The sequence below is a fragment of the Dendropsophus ebraccatus genome, chromosome 9, assembly GCF_027789765.1.
Source record: "Dendropsophus ebraccatus isolate aDenEbr1 chromosome 9, aDenEbr1.pat, whole genome shotgun sequence".
NCBI lineage: Eukaryota > Metazoa > Chordata > Amphibia > Anura > Hylidae > Dendropsophus > Dendropsophus ebraccatus.
The window spans coordinates 110,044,756-110,064,663 of record NC_091462.1 but is presented as its reverse complement, the minus strand read 5'-3'; the positions used below and the strand labels follow the sequence as shown (position 1 = coordinate 110,064,663).

Genomic DNA, 19,908 nt, shown 5'->3' with positions numbered 1-19,908 from the left:
CGTTAACCCCCTTATAGATCTCCCCCCTAATAGCCCCTATAGATGCCCCCCCCGTTATCCCCCCATAGATGCCCCCGATATCCCCCTTATAGATGGCCGGCCCCCGTTAGCCCCCTTATAGATGCCCCCCAGTGCAGATAAAAAAAGTAATTAAAAAAAAAAACTCACCTAACCACTCGCTCCCCCGCCGGCTGTCTTCTTCTCTTCATCCCCGGCTGACACTCCCAGTCCCGCACCTGCCCGGCGCACGCATCAGGAAGCTCTGTGCGCGCTGGGGCCGCTACTTCCGGTACAGCGAGCATCTCAAATACGCACTCGCTTGTACTGGAATTCCGGCCTTCGGCGTACACAGAGCTTCCTGATGCGTGCGCCGGGCGGGTGCGGGACACCCCCCCAGGGACGCAGCATCAGCTGGGGGCCGGATTGCCTCTTGTGACCGCAAGCAAGACACTGCTTACGGTCACAAGAGTGTGGCAAGGGGGGCCTGCGGCAACACAGTATAGCTCCGGTCCTCCGGTGGCCCAGTCCGACGCTGAGTGTTGTCATGAGCCGAGGGATTCCAGGCTTAATAATCCTCCTCTAAATGCCATGCTCCCGGGCTAATCTGCTTTTATGGACGCTATATTATCACTTTATAGAACCTGGAACGAGAAGAAAGACGACGGCGCCAGTTGTTGACATGAAGTGTTATATTATATGGTGATAACAATCCCGGAGCTCAGTCACCTCCCATCCCATCACATTGTCTTTCAAATCAACTGGCGTCAGAAAGTTATATAGATTTGTAGTTTAGTTCTGTTTAAAAATACCCAGTCTTCCAGTACTTATCAGCTGCTGTATGTCCTGCGGGAAGTGATGTTTTCTTTCCAGTATTACCCAGAGCTCTCTGCTGCCACCTCTGTCCATGTCAGGAACTGTCCAAAGCTGCAGTAAATCCCCATAGAAAACCTTTCTTTCACTTCTACAGCCATACGAGCTCCCCCCCCCTGTTTTATACATTAGTGTATTGCTTTGGATTGGAGTCAGTGCCATGCAGAGAGTAGATTAGATACACTCAAATATAGTAGTAGTAGAGGGTAACAGGGGCTAATGCCTCTGATTCCGAGCCTGGTTATGCAGGCAGTATGTGGCGGTATCACACAGTGTTTTACTCTAGGGGGGACATTTATCAAACCTACAGCTGGGGTGAAAGCCAGGGAGAAGACACAGATTTGCCCCTTCTGCCTTGCGTTCGCCTGCCATATCCCCCCCCCCCCCCCCCCCCCCCCCCCCGCTTACCTGATGGGCCACTGGGGGTATGTGTGTGTGTGTGGGGGGGGGGGGGGTGTTAAGGTGGAGAGGAGGCGTTGTGTAAATCATGATTCAAATCTACACCTTCTGGACGGTCGTGCACACGGCTGGCTGGATTCAGTAAGAGGCGTGCACCTAGTGAATTTGGCAGGAAAAGGGGGCAGGGCCTAATTTAAGACCGCCATACACGTAAGCCAGTCTTAATAAATGTCCTCCAAGGACCTCAACAGTCCTTCATCCGTTCCTGTTAGAGACCAGTTGTAAGGTCGGCTTTACACCAGGTTTGGGTCATGAGTCATCACGAACAGACACCGAGCCCATTGGCTTTAATGCGTCATTGTCACAAAAAGTTTGGATTGGTCGGGACCTGGATATTCAGGCCCCCAACCTTGGTCAAGCTTTTCTCTCCTCGTCTTGATAGTTGTTTTGCAGCAATGAGTGAGACAGGGAGAAAAGCACTTAACCGAGCGCTTCCTCTTCCGCTTTGTTCTGGTGATCGGTCGGAGTCTAAGCATTTCAATCTCCACTGATGAATTTTTTTTTATATTTTAAAAGTCTTTTAAAAGAGAGGGCGACACTTTAAGGGACAAAATCTACTGACTGAGTTTGGTCAATACAGGTACGGGACTCAAAAACATAGTCTACAGCAAAATACCATAAAGTATATGTTTAGAGTAGATAGTAGTAGACTTTGCTCGGCCCATTAAAGTGTACCTGTCGTTTTAAATAACTTTTGACCTGTCATAGACACATGACAAAAGTTTTGATCAGTCCGGGTCCAAGTGTTTAGACCAGTACCATTTGGGAGAACAAGCCGGAAGAAGACGCACTGCAGCCCAGTTCACTACCAGTACTGTGTTAGAAAAATGGAGACCGATTTTTTTTTTTCTTACACAGTGCGGGAAGCGGATGCAATGCAGTGTGGTCATCTCCCGGCTAATTCTCCCAATCGGTACGGGTCCAAACACTTGGACCTGTACTTATCAAAACTTTTAACATGTCTCTATGACAGTGACTCTTTAAAGTCAGTCCCCTCACTTTACATCTGCGGACCTTCTTGTGAGAAGACACATACTGATGATATATAGCCAAACTGGAGGTGGACACTCTTGTCTTATAGGTGCCACACCTAACAACCCCTAAATATAACAGACGTGGTACATACTTATACTATAGTCCTCCAGTGCTGCCAGTGTACCAGAAGTCTTGCAGATGTCTTGGTACCTTATTAGACACCAATGGGTGACGTAAAAGGATCCTTCGATAGGTCAAGAGTTTAAGAAGCTCCAGTTCCCAAATTGTATCTCAAGATTTTCCTGCTAATCCTTAATTTTAATGCAGCTGTTGTCAAATATGTAGAAGGCGGCATGGAGAGGTTCATAGAAGCTGGCGGTGAAGGTGTGCAGGTGTCTGCTAGGGTTGAGCTGATAGAAGGACAGGTACCCGGCATCATAGTCCAGGTAGATCCCAACTCCTTGCACCGTGGAATCGGAGACCACTGTGTTTTGTACATTGTTGTAGGAGACTCCAAGGAATTTTTGGAAAAATAAGCTCCATGACTTGTCGTTGTATCCAAGAAAAGACTCATTGCTCGCAATCTTCCTTTCAATGCTCTTGTAGGCCACCCCGATGATCCACCTCTTGGCTTCACTCACATCCACTTCCCAGTAATGTTGCCCAGAGAAGAATTCATTGGTGCTCAAGACCTGACATGACTTAAACCTTTCAGGGGTTTCCGGATACCTCTGAGATGTTGTGGAGTGTGTGGCGGATTTTAGGTCACTGGATATGAAGATTTTGTTTTGAGCAGTGTTCACATCGAACGTGATGTCTGCCTTTTTTATATTCGTGAACTGTCTTAAGGCTTTGAGGTCCTGCAGACTCTCAGCAAAGTTTAACAGTCCTATGTGTAGGATGAGGGAGATGGGGCCTTCATCTACACTCGTGGACACCTGGATATCTGTGTCACCTTCGCTGGCTCTTCGAGAGCCCCTATGCTTGACCTCCACATGAGATGTTTCTTTTAGAACTGTCAGTGGGTTGGTCACATTACGCAGCTCCTCAAGGTGGTTCATCTTCTTTGAGAGTTCATCCTTCTTCTTCTCCAGTTGTTCAATCAGACCATTGACCCGGCCCATGACTTGTTGCTCTTGCCTGGAGACCTCACTCATTGCCCTGGACTTAAGAGCCTCAAGCTGTTCCGCCATGTCCTGGAAAAGAGAAGCCACCCTTTCTGTGACCCCTTCAGCTGCTCCTTCCATGTAGTCTCTTTTCTTTAACAGTCTCTCCAGTTTTTTCTCATTCTCTTCTCTCTCCAAAGCCAAGTTGTCCATTGTATCTTTAAAACTTGCTTTTCTCTTCTCAAAGGCTTCCTTGAGTGAGTCCACCTTGTGACCTCGATGTTCTCCGATGATACAACATGACACACAGATACAGGCTCCATCCTTGGAGCAGCAGAACTCCAGGACCTTATCATGGATGGAACACTTCATATCCTTGATGGAGGTGGTGGGCTCCACCAAGATGTGCTCTGTAGACTTACTGTGGACCTTGACGTGTTCTTCACACAGAGAAGCTTCACAGTGCAGACATGTCTTTGTAGCAGGCATCGGTGACTGGACGCAGTAGCTGCAGAAGATCTCATCTTTTTTTCCAGATTGAGGCGTCTCCATCTTAGACTTCAAACAAGTGCAAACTTTACAGAGAGCAACCTGAGAACAGAGGAAGCCGTCCTGATGTGCAGAGTACCAGGTGTGAATGGAGACGCTCTATGCTGTGAGCAGGGAATAAAAGGAATGTTATGGCAATGAACCTTTTATGTTTACGACCTTCACTACTGAGTCACGTAGAGAACAGAGTCCAAATCCTATAACTATAGGTGGAGCGCCAATGCAAAACTATCTATCTATCTATCTATCTATCTATCTATCTATCTATCTATCTATCTCCTATCTATCTATCTATCTATCTATCTATCTATCTATCTATCTATCTATCTATCTATCTATCTATCTATCTACCTATCTCCTATCTATCTATCTATCTATCTCCTATCTATCTATCTATCTCCTATCTATCTATCTCCTATCTATCTATCTATCTATCTATCCAGTGTCGGACTGGGGTACCTTGGCCCACCAGGGAAATTGATTCTTGGGGCCCACCCGACATACACAGACAAAGGCAATGTTCACACTATGGAGGAGACCAGCTGTTCCGTGACTCCGGCCGGGTCACGGAACGGCCGGTCTCAGCCCAGATCATCACGTCCGGTACTTAAGTACCGGCCGGATGATCTTTCCTCCGTGGAGCTCTGATGCGGGCGCATCAGCGCGCGCCCGCATCAGAGCTTCCCATAGCACAGAGTGAAGCAAGCGGCCGGAGCCGCTCGCTTCACTGTGTGAACTGCCAGGTCCTTCTGCGGACCCATAGCAAACAATGCTATGTTCCACGCCGCACATCTACGGCTGTAGTTCTGCGGCGAGAACTACGGCCGTAGATTTACGTAGTGTGAACATAGCCATAATCAGCGGCAAACCTTTCACGTTACTACAGTGACTTTGCATTGAGCTGTGTATGTGAGCAGCAATGCTAGTGCACTGCCAGTCACTTGTACAGTTGTTACTGGTTTATGCAGTTACGGTAAAACAGGATTATTTATGTAGAAACCTAAATGAAATTTCAAGAATATTGCTGCAAAAACATATGAAAAATGTCATGTGTGAACACAGCCTCAGAAGATGAAGGAGAAAATGACCATCTAGTCTTCTCTTCTATTACAATCTCCAGCAGAGGAGACCCATGACGGTTTATTCTAGCCTCACCACAAGCTGTTGGGCTAGAATAAGACTTTTAAGGACCTTCATGAATGGCATATCAGTGGTCATTAAAGCGTTAAAGGGGTTATCCGGTAAAGAAAAAACAATTTTCAACTCTGATGTCAGAAGTTACAGATCAGTAAATTGCTTTACTTGGTGTATTCTCTCCAGTCTGACACAGTGAGACTGTCCAGAACTGTCTCAGAACAGCAGCAAATCCCCATAGAAAACCTCTCCTGCTCTGGACCGTTCCTGACATGGACAGAGGTGGCAGCAGAGAGCACTGTGTCAGACTAGAGAGAATACACCACTTCCTGCAGGACATACAGCTGCTGATAAGTACTAGAAGACTGGAGATTTTTAGTTAGGACCGGAAGAAGCAGATGGGAGTGCACCAGAGGATTCGGCCCCAATTCACTGAATTGCGGCGGGCGAAAACTGACATGTTCTTTGCGGCGCAGTATGGGATCCCGGCCGAAGCGTATACCATGTGTGTACTCTCCGACCGGGATCCCATAGCAGTAAAGGCAGTGTCCTACACCGTACAGAGTACAGCCGTTGTTGCAAATGGCAACAACGGCAGTACTTTTACATAGTGTGAATCTAGCCTTATCAAGGTGTGATCTGCCATTGTATACATGTACAAGGAAAAGGCAGAGAACACCATAAGGCGCATATGGCGTATTACTGCAGAACAGATTTGTGCCAGTAGCTAAACTTGCTGCTCACCATGGGGGCTACAAGCCCAACACTGCCAGTCACTTTAGTGGTGGTTTATACACCTTGGCGCCATCTGCAGCCCTTTCAACACAACCAGGAGACTCGGTACAATCATTCCGCAGGAGAGACAGCACCAAAGTGACTTTATTCACTCCCTCTTGTGCGACTAAAATCAAAACATCACATTAGAGGGTTTGAATAAAGTCACAAAATTTTTTCACTACTTCGGTGCTGTCTCTGCTGCTTTTTTAAAACTCTGTTCAGATGGAGTGCATTATCCTACCTGCGTCTACTGCGGCAGCTGATGCTGCTTATATATTTATTTTTTGAGTCGGTGCAATAATTGAGAAGACGTTCGCCTTTTGGAGGTCCCAGTTGTGCAGGAGATCTGTGAGACTTGTGCGCCGATCAGCTTATTAAGGATTCTCACATCAAAGATGATAGGAGTTGTAGTAGACGTAACAGTAAGACTTTAATCAATGGATGTTTTGAGGGGAACCTTCTTCGTTAGATCTATTGAGGGTTTTCTACAAAACACATTATCCATTGATTAAAGTCTTACTGTTACGTCTACTACAACTCCTATCATCTTTGATGTGAGAATCCTCAATCAGCTGATCGGCGCCTAAGCCTCACAGCAGGGCAGTTTCTAGGTAATTTTAACTACAGGGCGAATCCTGCTAAAGGAGCCCCCCCCCCCCCAGGTGGTGTCGGGGGGCGTTTGTTACTAGGGAGAAGTGGTGTGTGTATTATGGCATAGAGCAGTGTTTTTCAACCCTTTTCAATTTGAAGGGGAAAAAAAAAAAAGGCATTCAGTGGCTCACAGGTGACGTCTTCTTTGAGGTGTCACTTTCCTTTTCATCCTCCATCTGGCCCGGACCACCATGATGATTTCTTGCAGCTACGATCCTTCTCCTCTGAACCTGCGAGACAAATATCTTAGGCTCCGCACTTTTTCAACAACTTCCACTTTTTTTGTGTCATCTGCAGTAAAGTCAGTAGGTATGTGGGTTTCCCCCTGTATGTAGGATCCCCTGCTGTGCCCCCATATAGTAATAGTGTCCACAGGCCCCCCTGTGTGCATCTGTATAGAAGTTAGGCCTCCCTGTGCAGGTTGCCCCCCCCCCTCCCCCAATAGATAGTGTCCGCAGTGTAGCAAATCTCCACAGCACGTAGCAGGTAGGGATCCCCCAATAGTAAGGCCACCAGTATGTAGTATTCCCTCTTTAGGTAATCCCCCACCCCCTTAGGCATTTAGCCATAACCCCTGTAAGTAATCTCTCTGATAGTTAAACATCCCCCCCTATATATAGTAACACCCAATGTCGGAGACATGGCAGTTTAGGTAGTTAGTTAGCCTCCCAGCAGATAGCATCCCCATGGTAGGCACTCCCCCTGGTAGTTAGCCCCCTGCCTCTTTTAGACATCTTCTCTGTTAGTTAGCCCTACTCACCTGCTATGTAGGCATCCCCACTATGATTTAGCCCCCTCACCCCGATTTAGGCATCTACCCTATGTAGGACCCCCCCCTTACCCCCTCTCATGCAGCCATCTCCCCTGTTATTCAGATCCCCCCATGCAGCCATATCCCCTATTATTTAGATCCCCCCTATGCAGCCATCTCCCTGTTAGATCCCCCAATATGCAGCCATCTCCCTGTTATATCCCCCCTGTATGCAGCCATCTCCCTGTTATATCCCCCCTGTATGCAGCCATCTCCCTGTTAGATCCCCCCCATATGCAGCCATCTCCCTTCTAGATCCCCCCATATGCAGCCATCTCCCTTCTAGATCCCCCATATGCAGCCATCTCTCTGTTAGATCCCCCCCATATGCAGCCATCTCCCTTCTAGATCCCCCCATATGCAGCCATCTCTCTGTTAGATCCCCCCCATATGCAGCCATCTCTGTTAGATACCCCCCATATGCAGCCATCTCTCTGTTAGATCCCCCCCATATGCAGCCATCTCCCTGTTAGATCCCCCCATATGCAGCCATCTCCCTGTTAGATTCCCCCCCATATGTAGCCATCTCTCTGTTAGATCCCCCCCCATATGCAGCCATCTCCCTGTTAGATCCCTCCCATATGCAGCCATCTCCCCTGTTAGATCCCCCCCCATATGCAGCCATCTCCCCTGTTAGATCCCCCCATATGCAGCCATCTCCCTGTTAGATCCCCCCCCCATATGCAGCCATCTCCCTTCTAGATCCCCCCATATGCAGCCATCTCTCTTAGATCCCCCCCATATGCAGCCATCTCCCCTGTTAGATCCCCCCCATATGCAGCCATCTCCGTTATATCCCCCCTAAATGCAGCCATCTCCCTGTTAGATCCCCCCATATGCAGCCATCTCCCTGTTAGATTCCCCCCCCATATGCAGCCATCTCCACTGTTAGATCCCCCCCATATGCAGCCATCTCCCTTCTAGATCCCCCCATATGCAGCCATCTCTCTGTTAGATCCCCCCATATGCAGCCATCTCCCGTTAGATCCCCCCATATGCAGCCATCTCCCTGTTAGATCCCCCCATATGCAGCCATCTCCCCTGTTAGATCCCCCCCATATGCAGCCATCTCCGTTATATCCCCCCTAAATGCAGCCATCTCCCTGTTAGATCCCCCCCATATGCAGCCATCTCCCTGTTAGATTCCCCCCCCATATGCAGCCATCTCCACTGTTAGATCCCCCCCATATGCAGCCATCTCCCTTCTAGATCCCCCCATATGCAGCCATCTCTCTGTTAGATCCCCCCCATATGCAGCCATCTCCCCTGTTAGATCCCCCCATATGCAGCCATCTCCGTTATATCCCCCCTAAATGCAGCCATCTCCCTGTTAGATCCCCCCCATATGCAGCCATCTCCCTGTTAGATTCCCCCCCCATATGCAGCCATCTCCCCTGTTAGATCCCCCCCATATGCAGCCATCTCCCTGTTAGATCCCCCCATATGCAGCCATCTCCCCTGTTAGATCCCCCCATATGCAGCCATCTCCGTTATATCCCCCCTAAATGCAGCCATCTCCCTGTTAGATTCCCCCCCCCATATGCAGCCATCTCCCCTGTTAGATCCCCCCATATGCAGCCATCTCCCGTTAGATCCCCCCATATGCAGCCATCTCCCTGTTAGATCCCCCCCATATGCAGCCATCTCCCTGTTAGATCCCCCCCATATGCAGCCATCTCCCTGTTAGATTCCCCCCCCATATGCAGCCATCTCCACTGTTAGATCCCCCCCATATGCAGCCATCTCCCTGTTAGATCCCCCCAATATGCAGCCATCTCCGTTAGATCCCCCCCATATGCAGCCATCTCCCTGTTAGATCCCCCCCATATGCAGCCATCTCCCTGTTAGATTCCCCCCCCATATGCAGCCATCTCTGTTAGATCCCCCCCATATGCAGCCATCTCCCTGTTAGATCCCCCCCATATGCAGCCATCTCCCTTCTATATCCCCCCCATATGCAGCCATCTCCCTGTTAGATCCCCCCATATGCAGCCATCTCCCTGTTAGATCCCCCCCATATGCAGCCATCTCCCTTCTAGATCCCCCCATATGCAGCCATCTCTCTGTTAGATCCCCCCCATATGCAGCCATCTCCCCTGTTAGATCCCCCCATATGCAGCCATCTCCCCTGTTAGATCCCCCCCATATGCAGCCATCTCCCTTCTAGATCCCCCATATGCAGCCATCTCCCTTCTAGATCCCCCATATGCAGCCATCTCCCCTGTTAGATCCCCCCATATGCAGCCATCTCCCGTTAGATCCCCCCATATGCAGCCATCTCCCTGTTAGATCCCCCCCATATGCAGCCATCTCCCTGTTAGATTCCCCCCCCATATGCAGCCATCTCCACTGTTAGATCCCCCCCATATGCAGCCATCTCCCTGTTAGATCCCCCCCATATGCAGCCATCTCCCTGTTAGATCCCCCCCATATGCAGCCATCTCCCTTCTAGATCCCCCATATGCAGCCATCTCCCCTGTTAGATCCCCCCCAGGCATCTCCCCAGGCTCTCTGTATAAAACAACAAACAGTTATACTCACCTCAATGCAGCACAGCAGGTCCTGCGTCTTCTCTCCCGCTCTGAGCACAAGCACAGGAGTGACGTCACTCCTGTGCTGGAGCTCTGGGGGGGGGGAGAGAGCGGCCTCTTGTGGCCGGAGGCAGAATGCAGCCTCCGGCCACAAGCTGAGCAGAGCTGCAGGCGGGCGGCGCCTCGGCAGCTGCAGAGCAGATGATGGGGTAGGCGGAGGGGCGACCAGAGGGGCAGATGATGGGGCGGGCAGATGATGGGGCGGGCAGGGGTGACACCAGCGCCCCCTAGCTGTCGGCGCCCCGTGCGGTCGCCCGGCCCGCCCGCCTATAGAAACGGCCCTGCCTCACAGATCTCCTGCACAACTGGGACCTCCAAAAGGCGAACGTCTTCTCATCACATACACATACATACATACACACACACACACAAAATGACAGAGATACACAAACATGCAGACACAACACACCTTAGGCTAGGTTCACACTGCGTTTTCAGCATCCGTTTAACGGATCCGTTTTTTTTAACGTCCAGAAAAATAGGGTCAGCAACGTTTTTTGGTCCGTTTTGGTCCGCCAAAAAAAAACGGATCCGTTTTTTTTTATAATGGAAGTCAATGGAAAAACGGATGCACACAAATGAATCCGTTTTTTGCAATCCGTTTTTCATGCGTTTTTTGCAAAAAACGGATGCGTTAAACGGATGCTGAAAACGCAGTGTGAACCTAGCCTTACATATATACATACATCTAATCATACTAACACACACACACACAGGACAGACAGATACAAAAGCATGCAGATTACATATATACAATAAAATATCTATAGAACTACATTACATAATATACACTATATACATGGTAGATGCACACACACACACACAGGCACATTACATAGATATAACACTCACATGCATAAACACATGACACAGATGTACAAACACACACAGATGACAAAGACAGACAAATATACAGTAAACAAAACTCACATGTTAAGCAGGGCAGGAAGCTCCATGGAGTCCTCTGGTCTCCATCTTCACTTCCTCTTCTCCCAGCCAGACCCGGCAGCCTGCAGCCCCTCCCCCTTCTCTTCTGCACCGACAGCACACACAGTAGCAGAAGAGAAGAGATGTCACTGCAGAGGGGAGGGGGATGGAGGGGCCCTGCAGCTGCTCCTTCTCTCTGCATCTTCCTGATAACAAGCAGGAAGAGAGCAGTGCCGGGAGCTGGGCCACACTGACTGAGTGCAGGGGGAGGGGAGGGCCCATGATTAGCTCATCGGGCGGTGCTGATGCCGATCTTTACTCACCACAGCAGTGTGGGAGCCAGCAGGGGGCCCCCTTGAGCTCCCCATACTAAACGGGATCTAAACAGGAGGCCCCTCTCCGGCTCAGGGGCAGGGCCCAGCAAGAGGGAGGAGGGGGCGGGGCCCACCGGGGAATCCCCCGGCTCCCCGGTGGCCCAGTCCGAGCCTGTATCTATCTATCTATCTCCTATCTCCTATCTATCTATCTATCTATCTATCTATCTATCTATCTATCTATCTCCTATCTATCTATCTCCTATCTATCTATCTCCTATCTATCTATCTATCTATCTATCTATCTATCTATCTATCTATCTATCTATCTCCTATCTATCTATCTATCTATCTATCTATCTCCTATCTATCTATCTCCTATCTATCTCCTATCTATCTATCTATCTATCTATCTATCTATCTATCTATCTATCTCCTATCTATCTCCTATCTATCTATCTATCTATCTATCTATCTATCTATCTATCTCCTATCTATCTATCTATCTATCTATCTATCTATCTATCTATCTATCTCCTATCTATCTCCTATCTATCTATCTATCTATCTATCTATCTATCTATCTATCTATCTCCTATCTATCCATCTCCTATCTATCTATCTATCTATCTATCTATCTCCTATCTATTATCGATCTCCTATCTATCTATCTATCTATCTCCTATCTATCTTCTATCTATCTATCTATCTATCTATCTATCTATCTATCTATCTATCTATCTCCTATCTATCTATCTCCTATCTATCTATCTATCTCCTATCTATCTTCTATCTATCTATCTATCTATCTATCTATCTATCTATCTATCTATCTATCTATCTATCTCCTATCTATCTATCTCCTATCTATCTCCTATCTATCTATCTATCTATCTATCTATCTCCTATCTATCTATTTCCTATCTATCTCCTATCTATCTATCTCCTATCTATCTATCTCCTATCTATCTATCTATCTATCTATCTATCTATCTCCTATCTATCTATCTATCTATCTATCTATCTATCTATCTATCTCCTATCTATCTATCTATCTATCTATCTATCTATCTATCTATCTATCTCCTATCTATCCATCTCCTATCTATCTATCTATCTATCTATCTATCTATCTATCTATCTATCTATCTATCTCCTATCTATTATCGATCTCCTATCTATCTATCTATCTCCTATCTATCTTCTATCTATCTATCTATCTATCTATCTATCTATCTATCTATCTATCTATCTCCTATCTATCTATCTCCTATCTATCTATCTATCTATCTATCTATCTATCTATCTATCTATTTCCTATCTATCTATCTATCTCCTATCTATCTATCTATCTCCTATCTATCTATCTCCTATCTATCTATCTATCTATCTATCTATCTATCTATCTATCTATCTATCTATCTATCTCCTATCTATCTATCTATCTATCTATCTATCTTCTATCTATCTATCTATCTATCTTCTATCTATCTATCTATCTATCTATCTATCTATCTATCTATCTATCTATCTATCTATCTATCTCCTATCTATCTATCTATCTATCTCTATCTATCTATCTATCTCCTATCTATCTATCTATCTATCTATCTATCTATCTATCTATCTATCTCCTATCTATCTATCTCCTATCTATCTATCTATCTATCTATCTATCTATCTATCTATCTATCTATCTCCTATCTATCTATCTATCTATCTATCTATCTATCTATCTATCTATCTCCTATCTATCTATCTATCTATCTATCTATCTATCTATCTATCTATCTCTATCTCCTTATGGTTATAGTGACTTTCCTGGGGCGAGGAGGCTCCTGTAGATGTTGTGTATTGTGTCTCTTTTCTCTGTATAGGACATCACATCCCAATGTAGGTTACAGGTTACATATTATTACATGTCACTGCGTCTCTCCTTCTCTCCATCACTGATATTATCCTTATACTGCTACTGAAGCAAACACACTATACACAGAAAGATATCAACTATAGCATCACATAATACCGCCACACCATGACCGCTCCACACCAGTAGGTAGCCTGCCCCCCCATAGCTAGATTCCTCCAGTAGGCCATCAGGTGGCCCCCAGTAAGTAGCCCCCTCAGTGTGCCCCCCTGTAGCTGGTATCCCCTGATAGGTACCCAGCCCCCCCCCCCCAGTAGCTGGTATCCCCTGATAGGTACCCAGCCACCCCCCAGTAGCTGGTATCCCCTGATAGGTACCCAGCCCCCCCCCAGTAGTTGGTATCCCCTGATAGGTACCCTCCCCCCCAGTAGCTGGTATCCCCTGATAGGTACCCAGCCCCCCCCCCCAGTAGTTGGTATCCCCTGATAGGTACCCAGCCCCCCCCCAGTAGTTGGTATCCCCTGATAGGTACCCAGCCCCCCCCCCAGTAGTTGGTATCCCCTGATAGGTACCCAGCCACCCCCCCAGTAGCTGGTATCCCCTGATAGGTACCCAGCCCCCCCCCAGTAGCTGGTATCCCCTGATAGGTACCCAGGCCATCCCCCCAGTAGCAGGTATCCCCTGATAGGTACCCAGCCACCCCAGTAGTTGGTATCCCCTGATAGGTACCCAGGCCATCCCCCCAGTAGCAGGTATCCCCTGATAGGTACCCAGCCCCCCCAGTAGTTGGTATCCCCTGATAGGTACCCAGGCCATCCCCCCAGTAGCTGGTATCCCCTGATAGGTACCCAGCCCCCCCAGTAGCTGGTATCCCCTGATAGGTACCCTCCCCCCCCAGTAGCAGGTATCCCCTGATAGTTACCCAGGCCCTCCCCCCCCCAGTAGTTGTTGGTATCCCCTGATAGGTACCCAGCCCCCCCCAGTAGCAGGGATCCCCTGATAGGTACCCAGGCCCTCCCCCCCAGTAGCAGGTATCCCCTGATAGTTACCCAGGCCCTCCCCCCCCCAGTAGTTGTTGGTATCCCCTGATAGGTACCCAGCCCCCCCCAGTAGCAGGTATCCCCTGATAGGTACCCAGGCCCTCCCCCCCCAGTAGTTGGTATCCCCTGATAGGTACCCAGCCCCCCCCAGTAGTTGGTATCCCCTGATAGGTACCCAGGCCCCCAGTAGGCAGTGTCCCCGGTCGTACACTACACCTCTTGGATTCCAGTCAGCCACAGCATGCTAACCTCTAATCTGTATAATGTGTACAGAAGCACAGAGGGTGGTAAGCGCCACCAATGGTGGGGAGGAGGGGGATCTGCTATCTAATTTGAGTTTCCCCCTCCCCTCTGTGCTGCAGGAGTGAGTGCGGCCTATATAATAATTTACAGCTCTTTTACAGTTCATAGGTTTATTATGTAGTTTACACCCAGCTTACCTGCCTCCTGCTCGCACCTTCCCTCCTCACTCATTCAGGATATCTGTGTCTATTTATCTAGCTGTCTGATTTTTGATCGGGTGGTGTCACAAAATGGCCGCTGTCTGTGATGTTCACCCCGGCCGGTTAACTTCATGTTAATTGGAATGTGGGCACATTCGGGTGTACATTCAGGTGTGCCCATGGTCCAATCACACATAGCAAACAATGTAGAGTGCGGCCGCACAAGTCGAACATGTCAGTTTTCTGTGCGTCCGCAATCTATACAGTGTGCATTCACTGTGGCCGTTGTTTTATAGAAAACATTGTACTGTAATTTCAGACTTTCAATAAATAGCGTCCGGTGTTGTAATCTGCAACATTGGTCGTTATTCTTTTGAAAAATACATTGTGTGAACAGGGCCTTAATGTGTATGATTATAACTCTGCACAAAGTTGCATGAGGGTGGTTTATAGAAATGTGACGCATAACACCATCTTCCTTTGTTGTCTGTTCTCTTGTGGACTTAGGATTTGTAGAGCAAATTTATTTAGTATCAGACGCTATTAAGATGCCATAAAGGGGTTTTCCACTTAAACATAACTTTTGATATTCTGCCACCCATACTTTCATACTTGTTATTATCTATTCAGTCTCCTTCCCCCAGTTCTGAGCTGCTGCTTTCTGCTGAAAACACAAACACACATACTTTCATACTTGTTATTATCTATTCAGTCTCCTTCCCCCAGTTCTGAGCTGCTACTTTCTGCTGAAAACACAAAAATCTGTGTGAGAGTCTTTCTCTCTGTCTCCCCCTCCCCCCTCCCTTCTGAGACGGCTGATGTAAACAAGTCCCTGGCAGGCTGTATCTGTAACATTGTAGCTTCTTTGTAATGCTGTGAGGGTTAATCACAGTGAATTAATCAGCAACTTGACCTCAGAAATAACCCTCCCAGCATTACAATGAAGCTACAATGTTACAGATACAGCCTGCCAGGGACTTGTTTTACATTGTTTACATCTGGGGGAAGCAGACTGAATAGATAATAGCAAGTATGGAAAGAATTGTTAGTCTCCCCATAGGTGGCAACATATCAAATGTTTTGTTTGAGTGTAATATCCCTGTACTGCCCCCAATCATAGAGGGCAGTACAGGGCATGCTAGGCCTTGTAGTCCAGATCACGAGTCACCAGGGGCTCTTATGTGTTGGAGATATATGCAGAGCTGAATAACTAAACACTCTGGGGAAAGTCACCTGCTAAAACAACAAACACTATAATACAATCATCAAGGAGCTTATAAGAACTAAAGAACTGATGGCCGTGTGAGACAGAGCAAGGTCCAAGGTGACCGGCTGCAGGGAAGAGGAAGTAAGAGAGGAAAATTCTCACCTAGAGACATCTCACAGGGCTCTTTATCTGGATGATACCGGCTCAGGGCTGATAGCTGACAGCTGGCTGGGCCTTGTGGTTACGGGACTGAGGGGCCCCGCAGGTGATTCCACATTCCAGGTATCAATACTCTGCAGCAGGACCACATAGAGGACTGAAGCAGGTGGACGCTTCCTGATAGTAGTAGATGATGGGGTTCCCTCTCTTTCTTCCATTGAGGGTCTCACAGGGAGAACCCCCACCCCACCAGGCCATAGTGAGGGAGGGTACACAGGCCTCCTATGGAGCACAGCCTGGTATGGTATGGTGCCAATGTGGTGTGCAGGAGGCCATCAATGCAACTTCTTCTAAAGCTTTTGACGGTCACTACAGATCTTAAGGCAAATGGTGACGAGAAAATGAAGGGTTACCTCATGCCATGTGCGGTGTCCCAGAGCAGGGTCCACTGTCTTTTCTGGGAAAGTATATGTCAGTACCATATTACTTGTTTGCTCTGAGACTGTAGTCTGTAGTGTGCAACTCCTGCCACCAGATGTCACTGTTCTACTGCACTGCTGATACCTATAAGGGCTAAGTGATGTCTCTATTGTTGATTGTGTATTTGCTGCCATTGTCTTCTGATATTTTACCAACCAATCCCTGAGCTAGTTACCTCAGGAGCTCTACCCTATCACAGAGGCTTATTCTTTGTCTGTTGCCCAATCAGATCGCCTCCTTTAGCCCTATATATACATATATAGTGGGGTGTGACTGATTGTAGGTAGGTCGGTCGGTTTAAGAGTAACTTTTTTATAAGAACAATGCTTTGATTTAAGAGCTCCCTGTACTGGGTGTGAGGGGGAGGGGCATGGTCTGCATAGCGGGGTCACAGGGGCGTAGCTAATGTCTCTTGGGCCCTGGTGCAAGAGGTCAACTTGGGGCCCCCCCTTCCTCGACCAAGCGATGCTATTGGTGTATCTCAAGACCGATATTACCAATAATACCAGTATATAGGAAATATTATCACCATACATATTACCACCATACTGTTACTAACCAAATCCTGTATACTGAGACCAATATTGCCAATAGAGATGAGTGAACCTGGAGCATGCTCGAGTCGATCCGAACCCAAACTTTCAGCATTTGATTAGCGGTGGCTGCTGAACTTGGATAAAGCCCTAAGGCTATGTGGAAAACATAGATATGGTCATTGGCTGTATCCATGTTTTCCAGACAACCTTAGAGCTTTATCCAAGTTCAGCAGCCACCGCTAATCAAATGCCGAACGTTCAGGTTCGGATCGACTCGAACCCGAACCTGGTTCGCTCATCTCTAATTGCCAATAATACCAGTACACAAGGGGCAAATATTACCATCACCACCATATTGTTATCCAGTATACTAAATCTAATAAAACACTGTACCAGATTACAAGTAACAAATATTACCACCGCATACTGACTAACACCACCGCTGCTACTGACTAATACCACCACATACTGACTAACACCACCGCTGCTACTAAATAATCCACTGTACACAGTTCACTATCACCGCATCCAGTCATATAGAGGTAGCCCCAGCTCTACACAGGCTCTGTACACCATATACATTACAGTGCAGTGACTCACAGGGGACGTATTCTCTGATTGGAGTTCTTCCCTTTTCATCTTCTTCTGTCCTGGACCGTTATGAGAACTTCTCTGAGCCACGAATCCACAGAATCTGCCAGACACTTCTCACTCTGTCACCATCCTTATCTCTATACACACTGCACATCTGTATTGGCCCCTTTACACCCTCATTTGGTGGGTAGCCCTGACACTATGTGATCCCACTATAGTACATGCATTCCTCTGTGTGGTCCACTATAGTACATGCCCTATTGTATATGCCCCCCCTCTGTGTAGTCCCCCTTATAGATGGCCCCGTGTTGTCCTCCTTATAGATGACCCCGTGTTGTCCCCCTTATAGATGCCCCCATGTTATCCCCCTTATGTTGCCCCCCATATTATCCCCCTTATGTTTCCCCCCATGTTATCCCCCTTATGTTTCCCCCATGTTAGCCCCCTTATATTGTCCCCCATGTTAGCTTCCTTATGTTGTCCCCATGTTAGCCCCCTTATGTTGTCCCCCATGTTAGTCCCCTTTTGCTGCCCCCCATGTTAGCCCCCTTTTGCTGCCCCCCAATATTACCCCCCTTTTGCTGTCCCTCATGTTAGCCCCCTTTTGCTGCCCCTCCCCCATGTTAGCCCCCTTTTGCTGTCCCCCATGTTAGCCCCCTTTTGCTGCCCCCATGTTAGCCCTCTCTTGCTGCCCCCCATGTTTGCCCCCTTTTGTTGTCCCCCATGTTAGCCCCCCCATTTACTGCCCCCCATGTTTGCCCCCTTTTGTTGTCCCCCATGTTAGCCCCCCTTGCTGCCCCCCATGTTAGCCCCCTCTTGCTGCCCCCCCATGTTAGCCCCCTCTTGCTGCCCCCCATGTTAGCCCCCTCTTGCTGCCCCGCCATGTTAGCCCCCTCTTACTGCCCTGCCATGTTAGCCCCCTCTTGCTGCCCCCCATGTTAGCCCCCTCTTGCTGCCCCCCCCATGTTAGCCCCCTCTTGCTGCCCCCCCATGTTATTCCCCTCTTTCTGCCCCCCCATGTTAGCCCCCTCTTGCTGCCCCCCCATGTTAGCCCCCTTTTGCTGTCTCCCATGTTAGCCCCCTCTTGCTGCCCCCATGTTAGCCCCTTCTTGCTGCCCCCCATGTTAGCCCCCTCTTGCTGCCCCCCATGTTAGCCCCCTTTTGTTGTCCCCCAATGTTAGCCCCCTCTTGCTGCCCCCCATGTTAGCCCCCTTTTGCTGCCCCCCATGTTAGCCCCCTTTTGCTGTCTCCCATGTTAGCCCCCTCTTGCTGCCCCCCCATGTTAGCCCCCTCTTGCTGCCCCCCATGTTAGCCCCCTTTTTCTGCCCCCCCCATGTTAGCCCCCCCCATGTTAGCCCCCTCTTGCTGCCCCCCATGTTAGCCCGCTTTTGCTGCCCCCCATGTTAGCCCCCCCATGTTAGCCCCCTTTTGCTGCCTCCACCCTCCAGCCCCCTTATTTTGCAAAGCAGATAAAAAAACAGCACACAACTCACCTGACAACTCGCTCCCCCGCCTCAGATCTTCTCTTTTGCAGTCGGCTCCCAGACTCTGTCCCGTCCCCGGCAGCACACACTGAGCTCTGTGTGTGTTGGGGATGTTACTTCCGGCACAACGGGCGCTTGTTATAGACACTCTCTGTGCCGGAAGTAACATCGGGACGGGGACAGAGCCGGGAAGCCGCACGGCAGCCTCATGGGCCCCCCCTTGATAGTGGCCCGGTTGCTACGCCACTGCGGTGTCAATAGCACCGTACTCTGACCCGGAAGTCTCCCACACCTTCCAAATCATCCACTTCAGGCTGGGGCTTGCATCAGGGGACAGGATCACCGATCCGGAGAAGGTAGAGCAGAGGGTAGTAGTAGTGGATTTCACTCCCATGCATATAAATATCTTCTTCTAGTCATCTCCATGATAAGTCTATGGAACTGCCTTAATGGAGATGATTGCTGCACGCTGCTCCTCGATTGTTCTCCTGGTTGGTGGGGGTCTTAGGACTGATCAAGATTTTTGACATGTCCCAGTGACATGAAACGTTTTTGTTAATGACAGGTAGGAGGCTGGAGACCTTAGCAGGGGACCTCCGAGAGTCATACACCACTTTTCTCACCACTTTGTTACAAATCTGAAATAGAATCTGAATCTGGATTGAACCTGTCAGCAAAATTTGAAAGAAGGATTTCTATAGACTCTTGATAAGTTTTGGGATGTAACGGAGGCCATATTAGCTGTCAGCTTCCTATCCCAGAAACAAAAACTATTCAAGAAAAATCTGAATAAAATGTCGGCAGAGGTGACATTAGAAGACGACCCAAGGACTCTTATTACTTTTTGTTACTCGGATCCTCACAATACCTTCTATACTATTCGGGGTCTTTCTATTGAGATGTTATAGCTCAATGTATTTACCTAGAAGCTAAA

General features: G+C 48.3%; 1 protein-coding gene across 1 annotated transcript; it reads right to left on the bottom strand.

The window, feature by feature from the left end:
- Window positions 1–1,324: 1,324 nt before the first annotated feature.
- Window positions 1,325–4,038, bottom strand: LOC138801471 (tripartite motif-containing protein 16-like). The gene has a single exon (XM_069984341.1). It carries the CDS (start codon window positions 3,960–3,962, stop codon window positions 2,610–2,612), a length of 1,353 nt encoding a protein of 450 aa, XP_069840442.1. The 5' UTR covers window positions 3,963–4,038; the 3' UTR covers window positions 1,325–2,609.
- Between the last annotated feature and the right edge of the window lie 15,870 nt (window positions 4,039–19,908).